The sequence below is a fragment of the Strongylocentrotus purpuratus genome, unplaced genomic scaffold, assembly GCF_000002235.5.
Source record: "Strongylocentrotus purpuratus isolate Spur 01 unplaced genomic scaffold, Spur_5.0 spur5_scaffold_9, whole genome shotgun sequence".
In the NCBI taxonomy this organism is placed as follows: Eukaryota; Metazoa; Echinodermata; class Echinoidea; order Camarodonta; family Strongylocentrotidae; genus Strongylocentrotus; species Strongylocentrotus purpuratus.
In genome coordinates this window covers 29,434,916-29,461,860 of record NW_022145615.1, presented here as the reverse complement: position 1 = coordinate 29,461,860, position 26,945 = coordinate 29,434,916, and the positions used below count along the sequence as shown (strand labels likewise).

The 26,945-nt window shown below is 36.4% G+C and overlaps 1 protein-coding gene across 3 annotated transcripts in view; it reads left to right on the top strand.

Annotated features, from left to right (window-relative positions):
- The window catches only part of LOC582487 (fibrillin-2), an 88,382-nt gene that overhangs the window by 8,872 nt on the left and 52,565 nt on the right, over positions 1-26,945 (top strand). For 2 of the 3 annotated variants that reach the window (XM_030977243.1, XM_030977241.1), the window contains exons 2-14: positions 4,760-4,931; positions 12,771-12,853; positions 13,375-13,476; positions 15,006-15,104; positions 15,724-15,819; positions 18,337-18,537; positions 19,533-19,658; positions 20,324-20,464; positions 21,638-21,826; positions 22,746-23,024; positions 23,722-23,844; positions 25,039-25,164; positions 26,759-26,884. In XM_030977243.1, coding sequence (XP_030833103.1) covers positions 4,855-4,931; positions 12,771-12,853; positions 13,375-13,476; positions 15,006-15,104; positions 15,724-15,819; positions 18,337-18,537; positions 19,533-19,658; positions 20,324-20,464; positions 21,638-21,826; positions 22,746-23,024; positions 23,722-23,844; positions 25,039-25,164; positions 26,759-26,884 — 1,768 coding nt within the window. In that variant the 5' untranslated portion in view covers positions 4,760-4,854. The remainder of the gene's footprint in view (positions 1-4,759; positions 4,932-12,770; positions 12,854-13,374; positions 13,477-15,005; positions 15,105-15,723; positions 15,820-18,336; positions 18,538-19,532; positions 19,659-20,323; positions 20,465-21,637; positions 21,827-22,745; positions 23,025-23,721; positions 23,845-25,038; positions 25,165-26,758; positions 26,885-26,945) is intronic. The other variant, XM_030977242.1, reaches the window with a different exon arrangement.

Sequence of the window (26,945 nt, the reverse complement as noted above, 5' to 3'; positions counted from 1 at the left end):
GAATCATAGAGCTAAAACACATACCTCCACGCCTATATTGGTTTCAGATTCAATAGGCATCTAGCTTAATTGCAATAAAAAAAAAATAGGTGAATATACAACTATCATTATTATACAAACATCCTTATCTCTGACTCAATGGCCTATTTTTTGTAGGATGAATTGGGAAAACTTTTAAAGAAAAAAAAAGCCTCAATTGCTATGAGCCTTGTTTTATTCGTTTTTAAGTAACATCCCCGATTAATTATTTTATTATCTGAGTTACACGATGGTAATGCTCCCCTCCCCCTCTCCCTCTCTTCTTCCTCCCCTCCCCTCCGCTCCCCTCTCCTTTTTCTATCTCAGCATCGATATGTCTATCTCTCGATCTGATTTTATCTCTCGCATGCACTCTCTATGAATCATATCAATATGCACAACATTAATGTCAAAGATGAAGTGGGAAATACTTTTCAAAGCTAATCCACCATAATATTTTTGTGCTCTAATTTAACGCCAAATTTAGCCGCTTATTAGCAAATCCTCTAATGGATGCTTTTTTTCTTGTTCTAATCTAGTGAAGAAACTAAGAGAGAGAGTTAAAAAAGAACATGGGAAAAACAACGAAGCTCTAACTAATGTTGTGTAGAAATACAGAGTGGTTCATTTAAAGGCTCACCCGATGAAGTCGTGAAAGTGAGATATTTTTGAAACTCATACAAAGTAAATGGTTTTATTGGTTTATATACAGATATATGGCTACTTCGGACTACACAAACATACTTATTCTACTCATATTTAAAGTAGGCCTATGAGAGCTTTTTAAGAGCAAATATTCTTCACATTTTTAATTTTTTTTTAAAATAGTTGAAGCGAGATGGCGCCTTTAATTTTGATAGCATAAAGTTATACACAAAAAAAAGTTTAGGGCCAACTATACTGTTATCATCATGATGTTGTTTGGTTGTCGCAATTATATTTAGATGCAAGTATATTAGAAGTATTATCGCAAAATCATGATGTTCATATCGCGATGCCAATATTATCATTATGTTAATATCACGTTGCTAATAATATATACCACACTGTTATTATCATGATGTAAACGGGGCTATTGTTTATAACAAAAAAAGTATCATGGGCTACGCCTCACTATTATCTAAATTAAAACATGTCGTCAACAAAATAATGAGATGAGATAAACAAATCTCGAGAAAAATATTTGTCTACTCCCAAGAGTCGTAATATTGTATCTACATCTGTGACTGCGTCTATCCATACCGGATGGGAAACAAAGAAGAAAAAAAGTACATGGAACCAAGCGATGGTCATTCGAATTTTCACCCCGTTTTTCCAAGTAAAGTGTAAAATAGATTCCCGTTTTCGACCACTTCCACCATCTGATGTATTCAACATTGTCTATGTATTACTATTAAACATCATTGCGGCTAATGGTAATGACATTAAGACATTTTCTGGCTTTGGTCATATGTTTTACTTATTCCTGTATTCATGTGGTATAACCCTATGACCCGTTAAATGCATCGTACTATTTGATATTTTCTCTATACCGTTACTGCATTAAGTGAAATAAAAATGGCGACAAAAATGCGTGCGCTTTTGAATGAATGTAGGCCCATAACCAGAGAAGTATTGCTATAAAGTGTGTACGACTTTTGACCCTTAAATTTGGTTCATGACATTAGGGTTGATTTTCGAGGTTGCGCTCATTTGAAAGCCATTCCTTGAAGACAAGGAATTGTGTACAAAAACATCTGTTTGTACTCTGGAGACAGAACTGTAACAAATCTGAATAGTGAAGTAAAAGTATATCAATTTAGCTTCATTACTTCATCATTCAACGTTAACCTAGATCAGCTGAATTCCCAAAAGAAATTTTACCCAGATATGCATGACGTCATTGCTTTCATTTTCGACATAATTTGTGAGGGTTCAATAACCCGTAATGAACGAAATAGAAATCTACAAATGGGATTCCGGAAGAACTTTTTGCTAGTAGCAGGATTAAATTCATATTGTCCTTGGGTAAGACATTAGTCTACATTTGCCACTCGTCACCCAGGTACGTCAAATGGGTACCGGGTGGAAGGGACTCCTTGAATGCTATGAGAACCGAATCCGATAGCCTAGCTATCATTAGCACCTTGCGTGGTGGTGGTGGTGGAAATTCATGAAAAGATATCCAGTATTACATAGTTCAACATGTTGGAGGCGCTTTGCGCTTGTGTTACTGTTAAAAACATCAATATGAGGCTATACGAGACCCGTAAACAAATGTTTGAATGATACAAGTCGCACCACCGTCCCTCCCCAGGGTCAAAAGACAAAGGGTATGAAGGGGAGATTGCTTTAAATTACAGTGTGCAGCTTACAGGCTAAATCGCACCAAATCCAATCATGTTTAAAAAAAACAAAAACAAAAACTATTGAAATCTTAGAATTTACAAAGTGCATGGTTCCATCATGGACCTACTAGAAGTTCCATGGTTCCATCAAGAACTATTATGTCCCCTCAATATGCTGCTGTTTGGCGACTGCATCAGAAAATTGTCGAACGAAAGAAAATGGAGATGAGAAGCAATAAAAATCCATGACAAGTTCACAGGTTACGACCTGTATGCGATATTTACATCTCAAGGTCGTGGGTTAAGAAAAGGATATGGCGATCATGGTCTGGATTCGTATTGATTTCTATCACGTTTTAACATTTTGCTGTGAACTTTCATCGTGATGTCCTTCCATTGCTAAAATACGAAATGAAGCAATTTTCTCGCCCCACCCTTGTATGTTTTCCCTTTATTGCCTCACTCCTTCTACAGCCATTCACAGTCGTATTTGAAGGGGAGAGGTATTGTAAGAAAGCTGCTAGCGTTTGAATGCTTTTTTAACGAAATGGAATGGACATAGAAACTATTGAAACAGATAATTGTCATGTTTGTCGTCGACTTGTTGTCGACGTCGTCGTTGATGTTTTTTTCTTTCTGTTTTTCTGTCTAGGAATGTAATCTCGCATTCCGCTTCCTTAGACAGAGCTCTGTATGATACAAACAGTCGTTTCTTCATTTCTTCATTTTTCTTGTGTACTTTTTCTTTAAACTTTGTCAGATACCCTTCTTATATAGGCCTGTATTTACAATTCGTTACGTTACAGTATATGATTTACACTGAAGGAAGTTTTTAATAATATGTTATATGTACACATCAACAACAACAACAGCAAAAGCAGCAGCAACAATAGCAGAGATAATAAAGGGTTATATAACCACAACAATCCCTGTTTTTTGTATTCTTTTTTTTTTTCGTCGCTTTTTTCACGTCCTAAACACATGATCCCACCAATCTCTCCGCTTCAGATTTTCATTCTCCATTCTCGTGTGCCTAAACGGTGCTTATTATTTAACTCGAATCTTACTTATGTTGTAGGATTTAGTTTCCTTCAGTATTTGTATTCATGGTAACACCCGTTTTCTTCCATACGATTTGACAAATCTCTCGTGTGGCAGTCTGAAATTTCATCATGTCTTGGAAAGCGCAGCGAACCACAATGAAAGAACAATGAAAGTTTTATGCAATGGATTGTTTGTATGTGGTGTTGCCCTAAAATTGCGCAAGGTATTAAATCAAATTACTCGACAGGGATTAAATTTGGAATACTTCCCATGAAACATTAGATAAAGTTACACATTCTACCCGAGTACTAGCTCGTGTTAGCATGGACAACTTTCTCAACAGTACAAAAATCGAAGATGGCTTCCCACAAGCTCAAACCACCCGATCCACGGACCAAGGATTGCTGTAAATCCCAAAGGTTTCGGAAAATGTTTAGTTTGGAATGCAATACATCATCAACAATAATATTTTTCGACTTTACCTTTGGATCCAGCTTATGTGTCGCGAATTTCATCACCTTCTCTCTCGGCTCGTTTTTCAGGGAAGGTCGAACAAAATATGAGAGAATTTTTTTTTTTACTCCCACTCGTTTGGATTGACAGCAGGAAATGCATTTATGAGATATATCACGATAACCGAATTTGTGCGTGTGCTTATTTCTGAGGTATATAGCCTCAGGAGAGTCTAGACGTAATACTAAGCAGTTATCTTATTATGTCTTGAAAGTCAAGCCAAGGAGAGTAATGATGTTGAAACTTTTTTATGCAAGAAGAAAGTAGGAGAGGAAGACAATAACTGATTCTAGTCATTTTTTAGCGAGAAAAGTAATATTTGATCATTCTTTCTGGCAAGTATTCAAACCTAAGCAAGCGAAATATTTAGAGTCATATTTCTCGTGACAAAAAAGAAAGAAGTGATTTTCAAAGTTTATCGGATGCAGCTCCGTACCGGACCGGTTCTATTTTTGTCTATGGCTCTCCTCGTTATCCAAATTATGATATATTTGCGAGTAGAAATTTATATATGTGATATCTTCAGCTTAATAAAGATCAAGAGTTCCTTTACTTCCTAACATGATATGAACCTATCCCAAATATTGGCGTTTTATTAATTGAAATAGTGTTGTTGATAATGTCGGAGGTAAAGATTTTGCAGTGAGTTTATATATTAAATGTTTAAATTTCAAACGTACGAGTTGTTTGTTCATTGAAATTCATATGATAAAGGATAGGCCTAGTATAATATTTTGGTCTGATGCAGTTGATGATGTGTTTTGCTAGTATATTTGCTACCATATTTTGTTTTTTTTGTTCCAACATTTGTCAATACAATAATCAATGGCATGTTTCCATGTTTTTTCTCTTTGCAGAGGTTGGCCAGTTAATATACTTACAGATCGAAATCGTCCTTCATCGGGAGGAGAGTTTATTCGTCACCTAGCAACTAATCACCCCTAGCAACAAGATGATGCGGTCATCTTTACTTGTGCTCCTGGCGTGTCTGTCGACCGTCGTAGTCGCTCAGTCGAATGTTATCAATGGGTAAGCCAAGCATTTAACATAGCATTGAATATCACTAATCCATAATTAACATATGTTTAATTCAGTACTGCTTTGATTAATTGCTAATAAGTGCCTGCATACTTCGTATTTCAAATCCTAGACTTATTTTAGAACGAAGAGATTCATTATCCACTCGGGACATGATTCAACTTCCAACTGAAGAAGTAAACATTGATCGTGGCGTATCCATCATAGAGCGGAGCAGAAATACGCCCCGCCTGCAAGGCAGTGGGTCTAACGGCATGTTGGGGGGCACTGTCACCCCTTTTCAATCAACAACAGACTGTATGTGCCATCTATTTCAGTCTTTTGCCTTTAATACCCTGATACAGGAGATGGTTGAAAAGAAACTAATATTAAAAGAAGGTACATGCATGTATGTAAAACGACAATGAAACAGTATAAAGCGGAGCTGACATCCCCACCCCACCTGCCCCCATTCCATTGGCTGCAAGGCGATTGGTCTAATGGCGTATGATGATCTGTCCCCTCCCATTTTAGCCAGGTGCAGTATACGCCTTCGAATTCAGAACCTTCCTTTTCGGGAAATAGTCGAAAAAAGATACATGCATGTATGTACAACTTGAAACAACGGGTTCTTTTATGTAATGATATACTTTTTCCCCAAGTAACTTTAGCTTTTTTCTATCCATCTTGTCTAGATTAAGACAGGGAAAGTTTGCCGATGGGTTTGTTCTAAATTTGTACCAGGCCAGCATTGAATTAAAACAAAACACAGTCGTCTCCTACAAATTTTGTTTCCAAGGGCGAGTATCAAAGGAAACAAAGCCGTGACATTCGTGTCAACCCCAATCCAAGTTTGACATGCATCATCCATGTGAAAACGTTCAAAGACACCTGTTGGGTAATTTTACAGAGACCTGGCGTGATTATGAATTTACATTTGTCAACATCGATGAAAGTAAGTCATCAATCTGCTCAAACAATTTTGTGGTTGATTTTCTAATAATTCTGCTGATCCTGTTTACATAAGAAGGATGACGAGGAATCGACTACGCTAAGATCAGTCACACTCATCGGGATTGGGTAACCAGGGGCAGGGGAATCCCCCACCCCCCCCCCCCGATATGTAGAGAATTTGTCGGGCCATTTTTTCTTCTTCAATTATTACGGGAATTTGTTTAAATGCCAGCTTATTTTTATTCTTATTAACTTTTTGGGCACGTAAATTGCCCCAATTCCACCCTCCTCAACACTCCATTGGGAAAAAGCTAGATGTACTCTCATTCCCACCCTCCTCAACACTCCATTGTGAAAAAGCTAGATGTATATTATACTCTAAAAAAACACCAAAAAAAACGATGTCCCATAGCCCAACTTTCTCCCTTTGTGAAACATTCCACCTCGACTTTTAGCTCTTGTTAAATTCTTTGAAAAATACATTCTAGTACTGTTCGATGTTCGATGATACCAATTATTAGGACCTACTAAAGTGTAGTCTAGTTTTTATTAAGGCCTTAAAATATTTTTAGAGCGGTTGCCAAACATTTCCCTATTTTACTGAAATTGTATATTATGATAAGAGCGCCGTATTTATTTTAACAGCTACAATGAATAGCACAACATTTGAATTACTAATTTTTTTTTTTTAATGGTCAGTTTTTATTCTTTTCTCTCTTGAAACAAATTATAATCATAGTACAAGTTACAATCATCATATGTAACGCTCACTGCAAATGTGATGACATTATAAATCAGTATAAATTTTTGTCTTACAAACGGCTTCAAAGAAAACTTACATAGTTAGTTCCTATACATCATATTCGACACAAAAATTCATATTTTCAAAGAAAACATATGCAGTTATATAATCCAAAATTTGTGTTTTAACAATGTAGCAACTTATACTTCTTTTATACTGTTGTCCTGAGAAAAAAGTTTTCTCTTTTTGTTAACTCTACCCTACCCGACCTCTCCCTTATCCCCCTCCCCCCCCCCCCCCTCTTAACCGGTGGACGACTGGCTCTGGGTTCCAATTGTTTGTCTAATACTCAGGTTTTCCCATTTAGAAAAATGAATAGTGAGAGTTCCCCTCATTGCTGCCAATTTCCTTTCTTCTACTTTATCCCCTATTATACTATTCTTTATTTCATTAAAAGAGGGTGGTTTTTTAAGTTCTCTATTTCTATAAATCAGATATTTAACAAGAATTAAAACATGATTCATTACTTGATATTTTCCTTTATTACTCTCCTCTTTCCCATACAGAATTTCCTCCAAACTACAGTTATGTATTTCAAAGTCTAAAAATCTCGTGCACATTCCCCACACTGATTGTGCAAATTCACAAGTATAGAATAAATGTTTATATGTTTCTTCATCTTTTTCGCAAAATGAGCATAACTTAGTCGAGACAAGACCAAAACGGAAGAGGTGATGGTTTGTATATAATATATTATGTATAAGTTTGAACTGAAACTCTCTTAATCGACTGTTAAGTGTACACTGTCTTAGTCTTAAAAATATGTTTTCTATTTCCTTACAGGAAAAACCATAGTTCCTTCCAATTCTCTCAAAAACCAAAGGTTTAACATCATCTTTCTTTATTAATTGTACATAAATTTGTTTTGATTTTAGATCAGCTATATTAGTTGTTTTCTTCCCCAAAGTGAAATCAGTTCCAGAATTATTTTTTTCTTCTCCCTTTCTAAAATTATTTTTCCAACAAACTGGTAAACAGGCATAAAAGTGCTTGATCTTTTCAATTTCATTTACTTCAACACCTAAATCGATAAAATGCCTGTCACATTTTAGTTTACCATCGTTTTCCAGAATATGTTTTAATTTGTAAATTCCTTTGTCATACAACCTCTTATCGTATATACAACTTCCTTTATATCGAATAAGTTTATTATTAAAAATTACCACATCACCAATGTCTATACTCCTTATATGTCTTGTATTCACCCAATCTTCTAATAAATCCATATAAAATTGTGGAGCTGTCACTTTTAATAAACTTGGTATATAGTCACATGAAAATATCAAATCTCCACCCACGTGTTCAGTGACAAAGTTAAAATATTGTTTCCATTTCATGTCTTCATCTTTGTTTAGAAGTTTTTGAATCCACATAATTCGCTGCGATTTAACTTGTGCAGAAAAATTTAACATCTTTAACCCCCCTTGCTTATAGTCTAAGAACATGGTGTTTCTATTGATTTTATCTGTTTTTCCTTTCCATATGAAATCAAAAGTTAATTCATCCAGTGAATCATAAACCCATTTTGGAACAGGAGTAAGTGACGCCCGATAAAGAACTTTAGAATAAATGTGCACCTTCAATAGTTGAATCTTACCCATAAGTGTTAAATCTCTTTGCTTCCAAAAATTTAAAAGTGTTTTTATTTTACTTAAGATTTCTTTATAATTTAGATCTTCTTTCTTGTGTTCATCGAGGGAAAAGAAAATCCCTAAAACCTTAAGAAAGTCAACTATTTCGCCAAAAGCGAAATCACAATCTAAACGTTGACATAAACCTAACCTTAATATTTTAGTCTTGTCGTTGTTTATTTTCAGTCCAGAAATTTTTTCGAAATCTGCAAATAATACTTTTAACCTATTAATTGATTTTTTTATTGCGAACAAAAATTGTCATATCATCCGCATAAGTTACTAGTTTAATTTCCTTATCTCCAAAATTAATTCCGTCCACCAAATTATCTATTCGTAATTTGTGTGCCATTACTTCAATACACAAGATAAAGAGGTACGGAGAAAGAGGGTCTCCCTGTCTTACTCCCCTTTCTACTTTGAAATAACCAGTGGACCCTCCTTCAGTTAATACACAACTTAGAGTGTTCATGTATAAAACTTTAACCCACTTTTGAAAGGATGGACCGAAACCAAATGACGACAGAACTTTTTGAAGAAATTGATGTGAAATTGAGTCAAAAGCTTTTTCGAAGTCTATAGCTAACAAAAAACCAGATAAATTGTAACGGGATGTATGAAAAATAATATCATCTATAATGCGAATGGCCTCACCAATATTCCTCCCTTTCATGTAGCCCACCTGATCTCCCATAATGATCTCATTTAATACTTTCTTGATTCGCTTAGCCAAAATTTTTGTTAAAATTTTATAATCGACATTAAGAAGGGAAATGGGTCTATAATTTTTCAGTAAAAAGGGATCTTTCCCATCTTTAGCGATTAACGTAATTACAGCTTGTTTTTGAGACGATGCTAATTCTCCTAATCTATATGCTTCATTTAAGGCATCTTTAACTAAATCTCCAATATCCGGCCAAAAGGTACGATAAAATTCTGAAGAAAAACCGTCATTTCCAGGTGATTTGTTCTGTTTTAATTCTTGTAAGATTTCTAGGCATTCTTTATTACTTATAGATCCTTCACAGTTTTCTCGAGATTTTTCAGTCAATTTCGGTAAACCTTGAAAGAAACTATTATAACAATTATCCGAGCACTCGTACTCTACTTTACTGTACAACATGCTGTAAAACTTCCGGATTTCTTCAGTTATCCTTTTTTCATCGCAGCAAATAGCACCATCTGAGGTTTTAATTTTGTTAATAGTACTAATGATAATGGGAATCGATCCTGGCCGAAAAAAAAAATTATTGAGAAGAACGCGAGCTACCAAGTAGACATCCTTGGAAAGTACAGTAAATTTGATCATATCAGATGAATTGTAATAAAATTGTCTTTCCCTTCTCTTGTATTAATTGTATCTGATAGTGTAATAAAGGCTCTATCATAATCTTTGGTCCATGGACAGAAATTCCAGGAGGAAGTGCTCAAATGAAAATGGCAACCAGATTGACCAGAAGGTTTGGTATAAACTACCTCCTTGGCATCAATTAGTCCGATCAGGTCGTCTGTCTGGACCATGGCCTTCTGAAACTATCCCATTTAATAAAGTTTCCCTGTTAGATTCAGAAGGAAAATTAGAGCAACTCGTTGACCTATTGAACGTAACCTTCCTGGAATAATTGCCCTACTTTGCGTGAGAAAAGTTTGATTTGCACGCATAAGAATCATAATTCGAGCATCTGATACGTTTGTTTCTGTAAAAAAAAGCCCCGTTTCTTAATTAACAAGATAATTACTACAAACAAACTCGCCAAGTTCCAACAATGGTAATCATAGCTTTTTCTCGATTGAGTCACGTAACGTGTGATCATAACAAATTGGTGTCACGACCTGTTGGAGAAGTAGAAGACAGTAATCGTTTTCAACACGTCGCACTAGTTGCCTGTCTTTTGTGTTTACTTCCACTGAATGTTGTTGTTCTGCCTTTTCCAAGCAACATGGAATGTCGTGGAATGTAGGAACAACTACAGGTACTCCTCGATGGCGTATTCATCATAATATGAAATGAGGGTGTGCCCCCCCCCAAAAAAAAAGAGAGAAAAGTTGAAGGCCTGTGTAAAAATCATTGTAAATTGATATAATTTATGAGTCAAGAATACGCAAGGATGCACAGGTGCAGGTTTTCCATGATCCGTCAGAGCCATCTTGGCCAACTTGGTTTCACTGTGTCACAAACATGGCGTATATTCTATTGTTTTGTGCTTGCCCCAAAAAGCAGTAGTCGCAATAATGTGTCCATCTCAAACCGGGTTGGTTGGCCAAATTATGTGTACAAATGGCTCTGGATCCCATCCCCCAACACTGCCGCCATCGGGAGGAATATATCCCCCAATGGCGTGTAACACGTTCTTTTAAATATGCCAATTTCCCCAATTTCGCTAAGCCCGTGCTTTGTTTCGAAACCGAATGCTGCATAGATGGTTATCATCATGATCATACATATCTACTCCAATTCAGAAATGAATAGAAAAATCTTTGCCTGGAGTTCGTTAGCCCTCCCCCCCCCCCCCACTACCACCACCATGCACACCACCCAGCCTGGATTCTGAAATTTTGGTGACGACAATCAATGCAGACATACATTTTGTTAATAGGAGGAACGGAATGACAACCATACACCATCTTTATGATCTAATGAGATATCACCTGAATGTGCCATTAAATTACTACAGCAATACATCATTTTTAAAAGTATTATTCTGTTATTTCGTTTGTATCAACCATAAACCTCCTATACAACAGACTTATTCGACTTATTCTGTATTCGTTATCCTGACCAAAACTACTGCAATAGTACTGACTCTCTATATAGTGATATGGGAGACGAAATACATGTAGTGTAAAGCATTTTAGACTCTTCAACTCTCCATCATCTCTTTTCCATGTACTCACTCTGGAATCACATATGACCTTCGACTTCAGGACATATTTTTTGCCTTCGACCTCGAAAGATATTGTCAGGCATGATAAAATGTGGCTCCGTGTACATGTAGTTCAGCACAAGTTATAGGGCCTACAATCCTGCATATACATGTAGTACAAGTAAGGTCTTTGACGAGAGTTGTTAAGGTAGCAGAGCTACCCTTGAACTTTTTGAAAGATTTATCTCTTCGGTAATGGTTTCTGCAGTAATTTACAGTCGAAACACGAGCTTGTGGTGTCTAGAGCCGTAGAGACAAGACTAGTTATAATAGTAGCGTATTAGGGAGAAGAAAAAAAAAGAATGTTCAACAAAGTTATGCTCGACGTAACTTTGAAACAAACACCTGCACCTTTAACGAATGACCCTTTTCGTTTCACGAAATAAATCCCATTTCTTGGCGTAAATGTTAGATCCCAAGAGGAAAGACAGGGGAGAAAAAAATATATAAAGGAAAGTAAATTATAAGAACTTGCTGAAGATACCTTTTGCATTTTTATAATGATACCATTTATAATATACATATAAAATAAAATACTTAACTTATATCGGGCCAAGTCTAAGACAAAGAAAAGGATTATGTGAAATAAAGTTAACCTGGCCCTTTCTTCTATTTTGGTACTTGCATAAGATCCAGTTCATATTGTGCTCTTTGCGAAGTAACGACTATTCTTCTAAGCGAAAATTATTTTGTCTTCGTAAAAGGAAAGAAAGTTAGAGAGAAGAGGTCTTTTCCCCCCTTATGACTGACATTTTCGGCATACCAGGATAGAATGTCAACCAAATCCCAAAGATCATCAAAGCCATTTCCGATCTATCAACAGATCTAGGAGTGGAGGGCCCCTAAGAGGTTACCCACCAAGAAATTGGAGAGATATATCCACGAATACGAATATCACATGAAAACGTTTGAAGTACATCCTTACTCAATGAAATAACTATATGAGCGAAAATGCGAAAGGTCTTTTCTCTCTCTTTTTTCTAATCAACAGAAAACTTCATCTTTTTTTCCTACAGAAGACTTTAAGTATATAATTCAGATAATATTCAGTACATGTCTTCCCCATCAGTCTGTGTTATAGAAGATAGGTTTGTTCAGCCGAATATTATCTAGCCTATTTCTCAATCCTGTCTCAATGCTCAGGCTCAGGACGGATCCAACATGACCAATTTCCCCCGATAATATTTCCCCCTCATAATTATGATTAAGGAAGTCATGCTAGCCCCCCCCCCCCACCCCCCACCATCAGTCAATATTTTCCCCTCCCTCGGTCGGTCTCTTTCTATACTCTGCATGGGCCTAGATGTGTGACTTAAATTAACATTCTGTTAATGTTGAATTATATGATATTGCCTAACAATATTCCTTCTCAATATACCCCAGTTCATATTTTGGGGGCACAAAATAATCATACCAGAGCGCTACATAATAGGCCGACAGATTTGCCCGGGGTAATAATGTTGGAGTGCCTGGAGCCCTAATAAAGCCACCATTAGTATTATTATTAATTATTTACCTTTCTTTTTGTGTGTAATTACAGCCCGAATGTTTGTGGTATGAGATTCTATTCATATTGTTGCCCTGGATGGCGCCTTCATCCAAGAACGAAACAGTGTGTGGTCCGTAAGTATTATCTGTTTTCGTCAGTATTTCATCAACTTAATTTAAATCAAAAGTTCCTAAGATGATAAAAAAAAAAAATAGCAAATCGTGAATAATAATAGTGGGCATTATATTTGTAAAACTAAAACATGATAAAATATTATCCTTCCTTAATATGCCTAAATTGTAATCCGAACCATTATGCTCCAGTCTAACGTTCAGTATCTTCAAGGCTTTATACGCATCGGCATGCTAACAAAAGAAGAGGGATACGATAGACATTCAATTCAGTCAATTTATCCATTTTTACTTAGGTTAATATGTTTTTAAAGGTAGCCAAAAGGTGTAATTCAATATTGAACCCTGGGTTTTAAATGATAATACACAGAGTCAGTGAGCTCCAACCACGAGCTGAAATGATGTGAAAACAGTGGAATACTGTGCAGGAGGTTCACGTTTCCTGTGTTACTGAAACTGATACAGACTGTTATTTTGTTGACTTCATCAATCGAAACTTAAATTCTAACTTGTTTGATTTGTAGCTGTTTGCAATCGTCCATGCGGGTCGGGTTACTGTCAGCGTCCAAACTCCTGCTCCTGTCCGGGTGGACAGATCTCAGTCAGTGGATGCGATGGCTACTCTGGTAAGTAGAGAAATTACCAAGCAACTTGCTCGATTCTCCTTCCAATTTTATCATCAAGGATGCCATCGCAGTGCTTAATAGTTCAGACATAGGCCTATGAGGGTGGTACATTATGATTCAACGAAATGTTAAACAGAAAGGACATCAAAGAAAATGAATATTGCAAACTGGATTTTGAGAGAAATCTAATATTTTAATGGTAATTCATATACGCCCAGGACAATGGTTTTGTGGACAATTTGCCGGCTAATTTCACCAGTGTTTGGATCCAGAAGTCCAGAGAACTGTTTTTCATTTGTTAAGCTCCGTATTCACAAGTAGAATGCCTATTATCTTGAAAAATGAAGAAAGAAAAAGAAATCTACAAAAACTATTTAGAGAAATCTACCTTTGATAAAAAATAATTGTGCCAAAGACTCCTACATTATTTACCCGTCGATCGAATGATCGATAGCTTTCCGATATGCCGTCTGCTTCTGGAAAACGTCAACTAAAGGCAAAGACGTAAAGTGTAATTGTTTTCATTTTCACAGTCGCAAGTAGATTCAATTTACATGTTTCTTTGTTTCTTGCATTACTCTTGTAACTTGCTATTTGCGTAATGTTTTATAAAGATGAAATTTCTATCTGCATTGAGGTATAAAAATCAAAATTCATGTCATCTTGTACAAGATGGTTCTAGTACGTGCCCACTTGTAGAATTTTATGTTTTAAAATGTTAAGTGGTTTAGGTAGGGGTCTATTCTAGATCTATATCTGGTCCCGGATCTGGTCTTTAGTTTACAGCTACGCTATTTAAAATACACATTACACAATAACAAGAATGATGATGATGAAGATTTTTACCATGTTGTGATGATGAATTATGATATCGGGTTGATGATAGAGTCAACTGGAGCTGGCTGGTTGACAACTTGATGTCAAACTCAAGGTCAGAAAAAGGAGAGAGAAGATGAAGAAGAGGAGAAGAAGATTATGGTGAATAATAAAATAGTCTTATCTACCGTAACACTGCATCAACTTTAACACATATTATCAGAATATGTTTACTCTAAAATCTAAATACCAGTGAAATACCAGTGAGGAGGCGAGTTGGCTCAGTCGGTAAAGCGTCTGCCTGTCGAACCAAAGATCCCGGGTTCGACTCCCACCCAGGCGGATGACTGAAGCCTGCGTTGTGTGTTAACGTGCCGGTTATGTAGGTTATGCAGGTTATGTCAAGTGGAAACTGGAAAACACTCCATCCCTCGGATAGGACGTTAAATGGTGGCCCCGTGTACAGGAGAGTCACCACCCTTGCACGTTAAGAACCCATTGCACTATTCGTGTAAGAGTAGGGGGAAACCCCGGTGTAATGGTCCACCTGCATACCCCAACCAGGCCGAGTATACGGCATCTGCAAGAATCTTCAGTATTGAAGGAGGCAGATTATCTTGAAGAAGAAGAAGAAGAAGAAGAAGAAGAAGAAGAATAGATATTGTAAAATTATAAAAAGGAAGTATGAAATTTAACTTTATGAATCATTGTAGGTGGAAACCCATGTACTACGCAGTGTTTAAATGGAGGGTCTTGTCAAGGGAACTCCTGCAACTGTCCCAATGGATTCTCGGGAACTAATTGTGGCATGCGTAAGTTTAATGCATGACCATGACTCTGAATGTTCAATACCAAAACTTGTTTATATAAACGCATATGGGGTAAATGTTGGTAGATCTCAGATGAATGAAGGAAACAGACATTTTGAAAGAAAAGTGACCAACCTTTGTTGCATTGAAATATATTTAAGGGTATTCTCCTCTCACAGAAAGTTAAATGCTTTCTGCTATTTAAGAAAACATCAAAAGTACAATTTTGCTCGAAAATATGAATTCAACCTTTTTGATGCCATAATCACTATTTGGAAATAACCAACAGTTGGAAATAACCAACAGAGGTTTGCATGGTTCATACAAAGAAAGTACATTTAGATTACCAGTAGACATCTTTAAAGCAATTTAGATAATGCACTTTCCATTTTCCAGTCAGAATCACATTGGTATGAAATGATTGGAGCCAAGTTCATTATCTTTGCTATGACTATGAAGCAAGAGCTCTGTAAACTCTTTTGTCCTGTTTAATGCAGATTATGAGATTTGATACTCAGCCCATGTGCAATGGAGGGCTATTGATGACAGGAAACTATTAAAAGTGGTAGTGGGTATATCCTTCACTTGTCTGTTACCGGTCTTTGTTTTTGTTATGTCTCAGCCACGTGCAATCCGCCCTGCCAGAATGGGGGTGAGTGCAGCGGAGGAAACAGGTGTTCATGCCCTCCCGGTTTTGGTGGGAGTCAATGCCAGACAGGTAAGAATTATAATCTCTGTATATTTAAAGGTGACATAAAGTTTTAGTAGCGATTAGGAGAATTGAATGAAATCAAAGTTGTTGAATATGGCTTTAATTTCATTCTATATGTATCGAGAGCTCTGACAGCTTACTGTGTTTTTGCATTCTTTCCACAGGAACAATAACAACAACATCATGAAGAAAAATAATCACTTACCTACATGTAGATTGACTGAGTAATAGTTATTGAATATCAATCAGTCAATGAATAGATAATATTGCTGTTTTTAAAATTTATCACAATTATAATTTTCTAATCATGGGCATGTTTTCCAGAGCCTGTAAATACTAGAATTTCCACCAAGTTTTCTACACAACATATTTTGTCCCAAGGAAAATAGGAAAAACAAATATAAGGTGGAAATTTAAAAGCTTGCCTGATATAAATATTCTGATGATGAGGCAGTATACACCAAGGTTTGTTTATGTTTCAGTTCTTGTTAAGTTTTCGGCCAGTATCCTTGTCTGTGTCCAGCGTTATGCAGGGCTAGGTCTTTGTGCTGTTTTGTACTAAACATGTTTAGTCAATAGTGCACATTCTGTTTCTTTCCTTTTGCTTCACTATCTTTTGTAAACACACTAATGATATGCATGGAAATTAAGGGAAGTTGTGAATGTTTTGGGAGTGTATGAAATCATTTTGTCAGTTATTGTATAGGCCTTTGGAATGTCTGAGAAGCTTCTATGAAAGGAGTGAATTACAAAAATATATTTATGTACTGGTATGTGTTTTCAGATTTGTTTCCTTTTATTTTTGTATGTCCATCATTATTTTGTTTTAATTTATTTTTTATTTTTTATTTATTCATTTATTTTATTCATTTGTTTTTATTATCGTGCAAACCTGATCTTTCTGTTGATTCTTATATTGAACATATCTTCTTTCTATAACCACAAATAAGAATGTAAACTTGAAATTTTAGTGCTGTTTACCAGTATCTGCAGGATGTATTGGTTTGCATTGTTTCTCTATCTTGTTCTCTCTTTCCGCTTTCATGGATGACTCTACATGATTGTTTCCTATGAGTGTCCTCTCCGCCATATGTGTCATCATTATTTATTTAATGACTATTCCATAACGTAGGAATAGCTACCAACCTTTCTGGGGGACCAGTTAGTAAAACGGCAATGAAATGAATACTGAGTGACAGCCACCTTGCCCCTGTGCCCCTTCCAACTAAATCAATTTATACTGAATTCCCCTCGATAGGAATGTTCACACTTCATTTCTCTTGTTGGGGTTTGAGATGTTTCCCAAAAGTTGCTCAAGAATTCCATCTTATTTTATTCAGTCACAAATAAACATTGTTGATAGTCTGTAGTTTGATATGTTATGTACATGTAAGGAATCTGCCCCCTATAAAGTTGTTATGGTTTGAAATGATTGAGAAAGTCCAGCTGATATCTGGGCCTTTCTTATGTGTTTAGCTGGCATTCACATAAGGGAGACTAACCCACAACACAAGCACACACACAAATCTAAAGGTAACATAAAGAATTTATTTGAACACTTTATGTTTTAAATGAATGCTATATGTTTCATTTATATTTCTTACCTGAGCAATGATATGAATAATTGGAATTTCCCCTTTTCAGTCTGTTCAGTCTGTTCAACACTGGTGAAGAAGGTATTACCCTTTTTTTTGCCCGCAGAAGTGATAAATTAACATGTTGCCTATGGAAATCAGATTTCCCCTGTACACAGTTTATGGGAATAAGAGAAATCAGGAGTCAGTTGGTTAAGATCGGGTTCAAGCATGCTACTTTGTTTACAATGTGAACATGTTTTCTGAGTAAGACATCCACTGGTTTCCCCATCAAAAGCTCAATGCAAGTTTTAATGTGATGTTATTATCCAACTGCACCAGCTGTTTAATACATCTAGCCTAAAGGGAGAATGGACAAGTGTAACAGAGTTGGCTTTGATCCTAGTTGTTAGAACCTCTGTTATGTGTACACACAATACAGGCCTACACTCTCCGACAAGGTTTCAACAAAGGCTACCTTCACCGAATGATTAATGAATGAGAGTTGTGCTTTTACCTTGGGCCTCTTTCCTTCAATTTTCTTCTCGATTTCCATTGGGATTTTGTGCTACAGTGCTCAAAAATAGTTTGTGTATTCTCCCTTATCTCTCTCTATCTCTCTCTATCTTGCTCTCTCTCTCTCTCTCTCTCTCTCTCTCTCTCTCTCTCTCTCTCTCTCTCTCTCTCTCTCTCTTCCCCTTCTACCTCTCTCTTCTTTTCTTTATCATCTTCTAGGAACTAGGTTAGAGTTAAAGTTAGAGTTAAAGTTAGAGTAAATGTAGTTCTTTTGCAGTGGCCTTGAGCAGTGCCCTGGGATGGATATATATGCATTTAAATAATGTAGCTGTTATTATTTTTTTAGGATTGTTTGTATAACACTCAATAGTAATACTACTATTTCCAAGTGCTTTACATTGAATCATTGTCCTTCTCCATATCTCTTTCCTAGACTACAGGACAGGCGTGTGCTACCTCCAATCAACAAGCAATGGCTACTGTTCTGCCGGAGTAGAAGGCTTGCATTGCACCAAGGCATTATGCTGTGCTACCATCGGCCAGGGATGGGGGGACCCATGTGAAAACTGTGATACCTTTGATAATCCATGCGACAGGGGTTATATTCTCAATGGACGAACTGGACAGTGCATTGGTGGGTGAAAATATGCATTTGGGAATATTAAGTTGTAAATAAATAAATAAATCAAATCAAATAGCTGCATGTGATGATGAAGATGTTTTAAGCTCTTTGTTGTTTATTGTTTTAAGAGCCTATGTATCCATTTCATGGTCTTAAAATACTGCAAATTAAATGATTGTCACATTTTTTATAGAATTGCTTATCATTACTATAAATTACCCAATCATTTAATATCATTCACAAATCTTTATATGTTGATATACGGATAAAATAGCCTTGATATTTCCCAAAATAACTATTTGTGTAAATTGGCTCAATGGTGATCAGCAATTCTAAGAGGGAATATAGAATGGAATACATGGTAAATTTCCCTCTTAGTTTGCTGATGAATGCCTGATATTTTAGGTTAACTTTTTCGTAATTCATCAGAGAATTTTTTCCTCTATTAAACTTGTTGAATATCTTTTGATTTTGGTATGACACACAATTTGCATAGAGCTCAGCCAGACATATTTTGTGCACCACAGTGCAAGCAAATCATATGCCTAATTTCATCTCCTAGAATACCGGTATGAACATCCCATGAAGCAACATTTCTCTTCAAAGGGATAGGGTAACTTTGTCTCAGATTCTGAAACTGCCATGCTGCCATAATAATTGTAAACCTTTAGGTCAGTCAGGAACCCCATGCCTTTTACAAGCCGATCGCCTGTCTGATTATCAAGATATTTATGATTAAAAATCAAAATCAAATTTGCGTTTTCCTAATGGTTTTCATAACACCACAGTCTATCGGGGAAAACAAGTATTGTAAAACCGGTCACTCACAGATTTTTACTTTTTTGAGGCACTTCTTGATTATTTTGAAGCGCAATTTTTTAGGGCTTCAATATTACACCATATCACAGACACTGATAACACGAAGGGCCATGCATCTCAGATTTAACATTGTTAGTCAATGCCTTTAATTACCAAAGAGCTTTCCTTTTAATTTCATCATCTTCTAGATGCTGATGAATGCTTGATGATCCCAGGTCTCTGTGATGGAGGTCAATGCACTAACACCCAAGGGTCATACGCCTGCCAGTGTCCCGCAGGCTTTGAACTGAGTATGAGTACTCTATCGTGTGTAGGTAAGGCAATATCATCCATTTCCTCATACCTCACCGTCTTCCTCTCTTGGGAGTTAGGGATGTGCTCATCGTTGATCCAAAGGGTGTTGCTCTGGAATTTAACATTTAGAAGTCATCATGTGATTGTTTTCATGTGGATGTCATCAACCTCTAAACCCCATCTTGTTCACAACTCTAATAGTTGCCAGTTTACGTTTAACCTTAAAAGTTATTGTTATAAAAATTTGATTCATATTCTGAAAGAGAAATACAAATAAATTGTAGTTTAGTTGGCCCTCTATTAACATCTTTAGAGTGTGTAGGCCTATATATTTTACATTCAAGCTAGCATGCATACATCCAGACGTGTACGCAGGGGAGGGGGGATTTTGGGGGTAAACTCCCCCCCCCCCCTCCCTCAAATTTGTTTGATTGTAAAAATTTTAAAAAATGTGTACCCTGTACCCTCCCCCCCCCCCATTCAGCGGCTGGCTGAGTCGTTGCTAAATTTGTGGCACCCCCCCCCCCCCCTGCTTATTCAGCGGCTGGCTGAGTCGTTGCAAAATTTCCGGCATATTTTTAAATTTTAAAACGATTTAAATTGATGGTTGTTTTTTAACACATATTCTTTTTCATTCGATAATTGATGGTTGTTTCTAAAAACAGTTATTCTTTTTCATTGGAAGACATGAATGAATGTCAGACAGGTTACCTATGTCAGAATGGACGCTGCATCAACACACAGGGGAGCTTCAGATGTGATTGTAATCCGGGATATTTCTTGGGTCAAGATGGTCATCACTGCACCGATATTGACACCCCAAACAGTGAGTATATTATATATTATCCAGTGGAATAGGAGCTATATAGAATGCTAGTATAACTTTTGTGACTGGAAACTTTCAAAAATCATTAACAATAGCCTTCTTTTTAAACGGCAATAATCTTCTCCAAATTATTGATGAAAAATTGATGTTGTAAATTCAATCTTTTCAAAGTGCAAATTCTCCTTGATTCTTGAGTCTTCTAGATCACTCACAGATTGTGAAGTTATGGTTTTGAAAAGTACTTAAATACTGCTGTGTTATTGTTATCCCTTACAGTCATTGTTAATCTCATCGTGAATTAAATTTTCGGCCTCTGTTTGAGGTCAGTCCAAGGCTCTTAGGTTTGACATTGTGGGATATTAACTTTGAGGGTTTGAGGTTGTTGTTCATTGGTTCAGTGATTGATGTTCCTGAACTTGTGAAGTGCAATTTATTTGCTTTTCATGTACATGTAAGTTAAAGAAGATATATTACTAGCTCAAGAATTGTTGGTTTGGTTTATCTTATATGACAAATGTTGAAGTAGAGTGATGATGCAAGTGCACAAGTATGTCAACACCTTGGCCCGAATTCACAAAGGAGGTTTGTCGACAAACCTCCTTTTGTTTCGCCAAACCTCCTTTTGTTCTTTACAAACCAGGTTTGTAAAAAACACGTAAAAACACGTCATATGACGTAAGAAAACCAAGGTTTGTCGACAAACCTCCTTTGTGAATTCGGGCCTTTGAGTCTATACGAGATGCAAGACACAAGCACAGATGGGAAGTATAGGAAAAGTGTATATTGTGGAGTTTTGGGCCTTACCATAAAGGCCTTTACCATAAAGGTATAATTATATTGATGGGAGCTTGAACGTTTGTCATATTGGGCCTGTGATGAAAATTATGAGTGGTGTAGATTCAAGTAGGATTCACACCATGAAATTTTCAATAATTTGAAGAAGATTCTTGCTGTCAAAAAGGCTAATGTTAGTGATTTTTGAAAGTTTCCTGTCTCAAAATTATACTAGCATTCTATATAGCTCCTATTCTGCTGGATAAAGTCTTCTACTATTCCCAGCATGAGTACAAGTTCTTCTAGACAAGTCTAGATTGGATTCCTCTGCCATGGCAAGCCAGTGCAGACAATGTTGGATATTCATGATGACAAGATTTATGATCTGTTTACTTTCAGCCCCTGTCACTCCTGAAGAGATTGGTTACTGCTACATGAGGTTCCGTAACAGGAACTCTCGGGGTACCTCCTGCAGTCAAGAGTTGGCTGTGAGGATGAGCTTCCTCGACTGCTGTTGCTCAGTGGATCACGCCGAGGGCTGGGGATTGTCAAGAAGTGACTGCAGTCCATGCCGGACAGAGAATGAGGGTGAGGAAAATTACACCAGGGGGGTGTTTCACAAAGATCTTAAGTTGAACTTATCTCTAACTAGGACTTAAAAATTATGGAAAGCCGTCAGCATCTATGAAAATATTTCGTAAAAGTTATGTTAAAAGACATGACATGTTGATTCAAATCATTCATATTTTCTGTTATCAAGGGGATTTCATGTTCTTGATGTGGAAATCCTATGTGGAATTTATAAAAAATTGAAGTATTTTAGACTTTTCATAAATTCCACATCAAGAACATTATATTTTTTGACGACAGAAAAGATGGATGATTTGAATCAACATGTTATGCCTTTTAAAATCATTTTTACAAAATATTTTCAATGATGCTAACAGCTTCCCATAAAAGTCCAACTTAGAGTTAAGTTCGACTAAGGATCTTTGTGAAACACCCCCTGGACTATTGACTTATGAAATGACAAAAATAAAAATTAATAACAAATAACATGTAGTAGATTGATAAGTATTTGTTATCAGTCTGAGGTAATTTTAAACAAATAATGAGGAACTTATTTCATCAAATTGCCTACTTGAGATATTTTCTGGCCATTCTACAGTAACCCATGTGATGATGGGCAACTCTACCTTTAGGTGATTGCCTCTTGCAAGCCATTTAATGATAGACTTACAGTTTTTATATCAATTCTGTTCCTTTCTTACAACATATATTCCAATTCAAGTGTATAACTCTGGTATTTTTCATAACAAAGATATACCAGTTCTCAGACTTCTTCCTGATTTCAGACCTTGTCATCTGTTTGCCTCAGGCTCTTTTTTAGGTTTTATATCGTACAGAAGCTCTAGGACAATAATTTCTAGGGCTCTAGCATCTCTGATGATGTGATAGTATTAACCAATACACTTAGTTTCTAACTCTACCTATCTTATTATTTCAGAGCTTTACCGAAGACTGTGCGAAGGTGTAGGAGAACTTACCACACCCCAGCCGAGGAGAACGCCCAACCCACAGACCAGGACCGATGGACCTGGAGTGGTAACACTGACCCCACCCACAGTCACCCCTCCACGAAAGATCACGCCCCGCCCTGAAGGGATCTGTCTCATGGTGCCTAACATATGTCGCAATGGTCTGTGCGTGTCCCTGGGGGGAGTCATGGAATATCGTTGTGAATGCTTTGAGGGGTATGAGAATGCTGGCAGGTACACATGCCAAGGTAGGCAAAGGCTACACAATTCCTTCATCAAATAATCTCATTTTCTGTTATCTTTAAAAAAAAAAATTAAAAAAAAAAAATTCTCTTCCTCTAGTTTGTATATATTCCTTATTCTAGTATATACATGTATATTTCACCATTGTATTTTGTAATTAGTTGTGTATTTTATTATCTTTATTTCTTTCTTGTTCATTCTCTCTTTTTTGTTGTTGATTCCTCATGCTCAATATAAAGTTATGAATATGCAGTAAATGTTCCCCTGACTATTTACTTTAAAAAAATTATTGTCTGTCTTTAATTTTGACACGGTTTTGAAGTTATTTTACTATTTATCCCTTTGTCATAGAATTAAAATGCCAGGAAATCCTTGAAAGTTTTAAGAAAATGATCAAAGTATAGTATCCAGAAATAGGAAAATGAATGTTGATTGTACAACAAGAACTCTATGCTATGGCACAAACTCACAAAGAAATTTCATGAGGCTATCTTTTCATGTAATTCTGCTACACAGCCTTTTGGACTGAAAAATGCTCCAGTACTTGTGTTATAATGAAACATTCCAAAATATCCTTTTTTGTTGATGGTACACGTAAATGATGTCAATTAAGATATGAAACTATTTTAATTCATCATCATACAAAGAGCTGACAATGAAACAAAACTATCCATATTTCTTCTTGTTTGTTGTTGACACTAGATATCAACGAGTGCCGAGACAGGTCCCTGTGTAGGTATGGAGCTTGTGAGAACACAGATGGGAGCTTCCGTTGTGTGTGCCCCAGTGGATATAAGTTATCTCTCGATCAGAGGTCATGCGAAGGTAAGTCGTGATAATATCATCGTACATGTAACAATACACTTTGAAGTGATTTCCACTTCAGATCTTGACAGTTTGTCAGATTTGTCCATTGCTTGGTATATTAGTGAATAATTGTGTCAAATGCGGTTTAAAACTAGACATCCTTGTGACATAAAAAGTTTTGTGAATTGTGTAAACAACAGCCAATTTCACTCAATAAATTTCCCATTTTGCCAAAATTCACTGCTGTGCCAGTTGTGATTCAATTATTTTGTTGTATGAAACTTTGGGGGTTTGAATTGCATCTGAAATTCCAGAAAGTTTGTTGCACTAGAAGGTTCTGTTACTACTGAAAACAATTCAAGATATTTACATTTTCAGCAATTGTTAGGTACTGTAATTGATATATTGATGTAGTCAGTTAACCCTTACTGTACTGGGCTATTTTGAGCACCCACTGACTGGGGGGGGGGGGGGGGGGGGGCCTGGGAGGCCCCCCCCCCCTATGATCTCGGCCGTCGATTGTCCGATGAACACAAAAATTTGCATGTTTGTAGATATTTACGTAAGGAACAAGATGGTATAATTAGTTTTTTCCGAATATGCAAATTTTTATCGTTAGCCTAATTAATTATGCAAAATGCGCTAATTTTATGCATTTTACCGAAAACGTGTCAAACTCCACTTTTTGTATGTTGAAACTCATTATTCATATGAAACTTCTTTTCTAACACAAAAAAGTTGTTTTAATGTAATTAATAATGATAATTTATGCAAATTTTGATGCGATTTTCATTTTCATTTTTTTTTTTTTGATGACATGCGCATACTAATTGTTATGTAACGCCTTACAGGTGTATCCGATTTCGACGAAAATGGTATCAAAATGTGCGTAAGACTTGAGGGAAAAAAGTCATGAAACGACAATTCAAAATTCCAAGCGGTTGCGGCGCAATCTCTGAAAATGTCGAGGGGGGGGCCTCCCAGGCCCCCCCCCAGTACAGTAAGGGTTAAAGGTTAGACACATACACTGTATGTCAGGAATGTGGATTTTTTAATGTTTATTCAAGTTTCGATGTACAATGTAAGTAATTACAAAAACATAATTATTGTAGGATAGCTGTTATTTCAACGCCCAACACTTTCATTTTAGAATTCCAGTGGAATTTCATTCAAAGGATTAATTTTGATTGTTTTGCATTATTTTCCTTGTAGATGTGGATGAATGCCGTACCAACCCTAATGTGTGCCACCACGGTACATGTATGAACATTGTCGGCTCCCATACATGTGATTGCTTCGAGGGCTATCAGAAATCAATAGATGGACGTTACTGCATTGGTAAGTATTTTTGCACCTCATATGTTGGATTTTGATTTACCTTTTTTACATTTGTTTAACTTTGTTATTTTTTCATGATTATTTGAGCGTTGCGTCAGGGAACCAGGTAATTCACACACAGAGCTTATGGAATGAGAGAATCCAGTGGTCGATGGGTTAAATGGGATAGAACCTCACAATCACATGACCTTTCAGTTGCAATCACTTTCAACATTTCATCAACCATTTTGGGCAATTTTCCCTAATGTATTTGTTTCAAAGAATTGTGGATATGAAAATTACAAAGTAAAACAAACACAGAGTTGATTATTTTTCAAGCAAAAACAGAAGATACATTGATTCAAACTCAGTTCATATTTGATATTCTAAGAGCAGTGCTTCATCTGTTTGTATATCATTAGTGAAAAATATTCCTTAACAGAAAGTAAACAGTTCTGACAATTTATTTTAGTTCCTATTTCATGATACTGCATGCATTCTTGTCACTCATATCAATGGAATAGCCGTTGACCCACTATTCTCTTGATCTTGTTAACCCGTACAGTTGTTGGGGAGTAGAATTTGTAAATAGAAAAATAGGGGAAATCCCCCAGTGGGTTGACTGTGACCTTAATATAGCAAGGTCAATACTATTGAGAGCTGACTAGGAGGTATACACTTACTCATTGACATGTGTACATACCTGCTGTGGACCAAATTCAAAGAGGAAGTATCCTAGTTGACCTACATATGACTGTAATAGCAAGATAAGCTTTTGCAATAGGCCATAGGATATGTTTATATTTCATTTTGTTTTATGAATAGTGTTTTTAGAACTGTCAATTTTAGGACTATAAGAATTGCGTATGTCGTGTTGTTTATACTTCTGATTGCGTAGTAGTACAACATTTTTGCTTCTTTCAAAGTACTCATGCTCCTCGCTTGTGAGATTATCTTTTTTCTTTTTTTTCTATCTGGAAGGGCAATGTAATTATGTCATCAGGGAAATCATGCTCCCAACATTTGTTTCATTTTGTCACACAATGCACCTGTTACGTGCCCTCTGTAATTGAAAGGTCAATCCATTTGCTTTCTATCTGACCCCCTGGTCAATTGTTTGATCTTTATCTTCATTGATGTGACCTCGGGTTGCTGCCGTAATGAGAAACACATTTAAGAGTTGAACGCAGAATGTGAGATGCTATTCCTGCAGATGGTTCCTTAAAGGGATAAGGAATCTGTCAAAGGAACCGGAAGGAATTAAAGTAGATTTTGTTCTTTTGCTGTTTTCACTTTCTGTCTGTCTTCTTATTCCTTCTTTTATTTCTTGTTCTTGTTCTTGTTCTTCTACTTCTTCTTCTTTTCTTCCCTTTCTTTTACAGTTTTCTTGAGAATTCTTGATTGCTCCTCCTCTACTTATGATTCAATTTTCACATTTTCATATTTATTTCCTTCTCATTACCTAAACATTATAATAGTTAACATAATCAATGGCAAATACAGTATATCATTCAGTAAATGAAACAATGCGATATCCCGGAAATCAAAGCTTGTATTTGAAACACGCAAGTAACCAACCATTTTTTCTATTCCTCTCATCTCTGCTGTTTTCCAGATGTTGATGAATGCACATTGGGCTCACATAGATGTAGGAATGCAGAATGTGAGAATCTTCCCGGTACCTATGAATGTATCTGTACTGAAGGCTATGAAGCTATTGGATCATCAGGCGTCTGCATTGGTGAGTGTAGCACATCGAGAGATGTTATGCGTTAGAGGGTTATGTGTGCAACAGTTGAGCG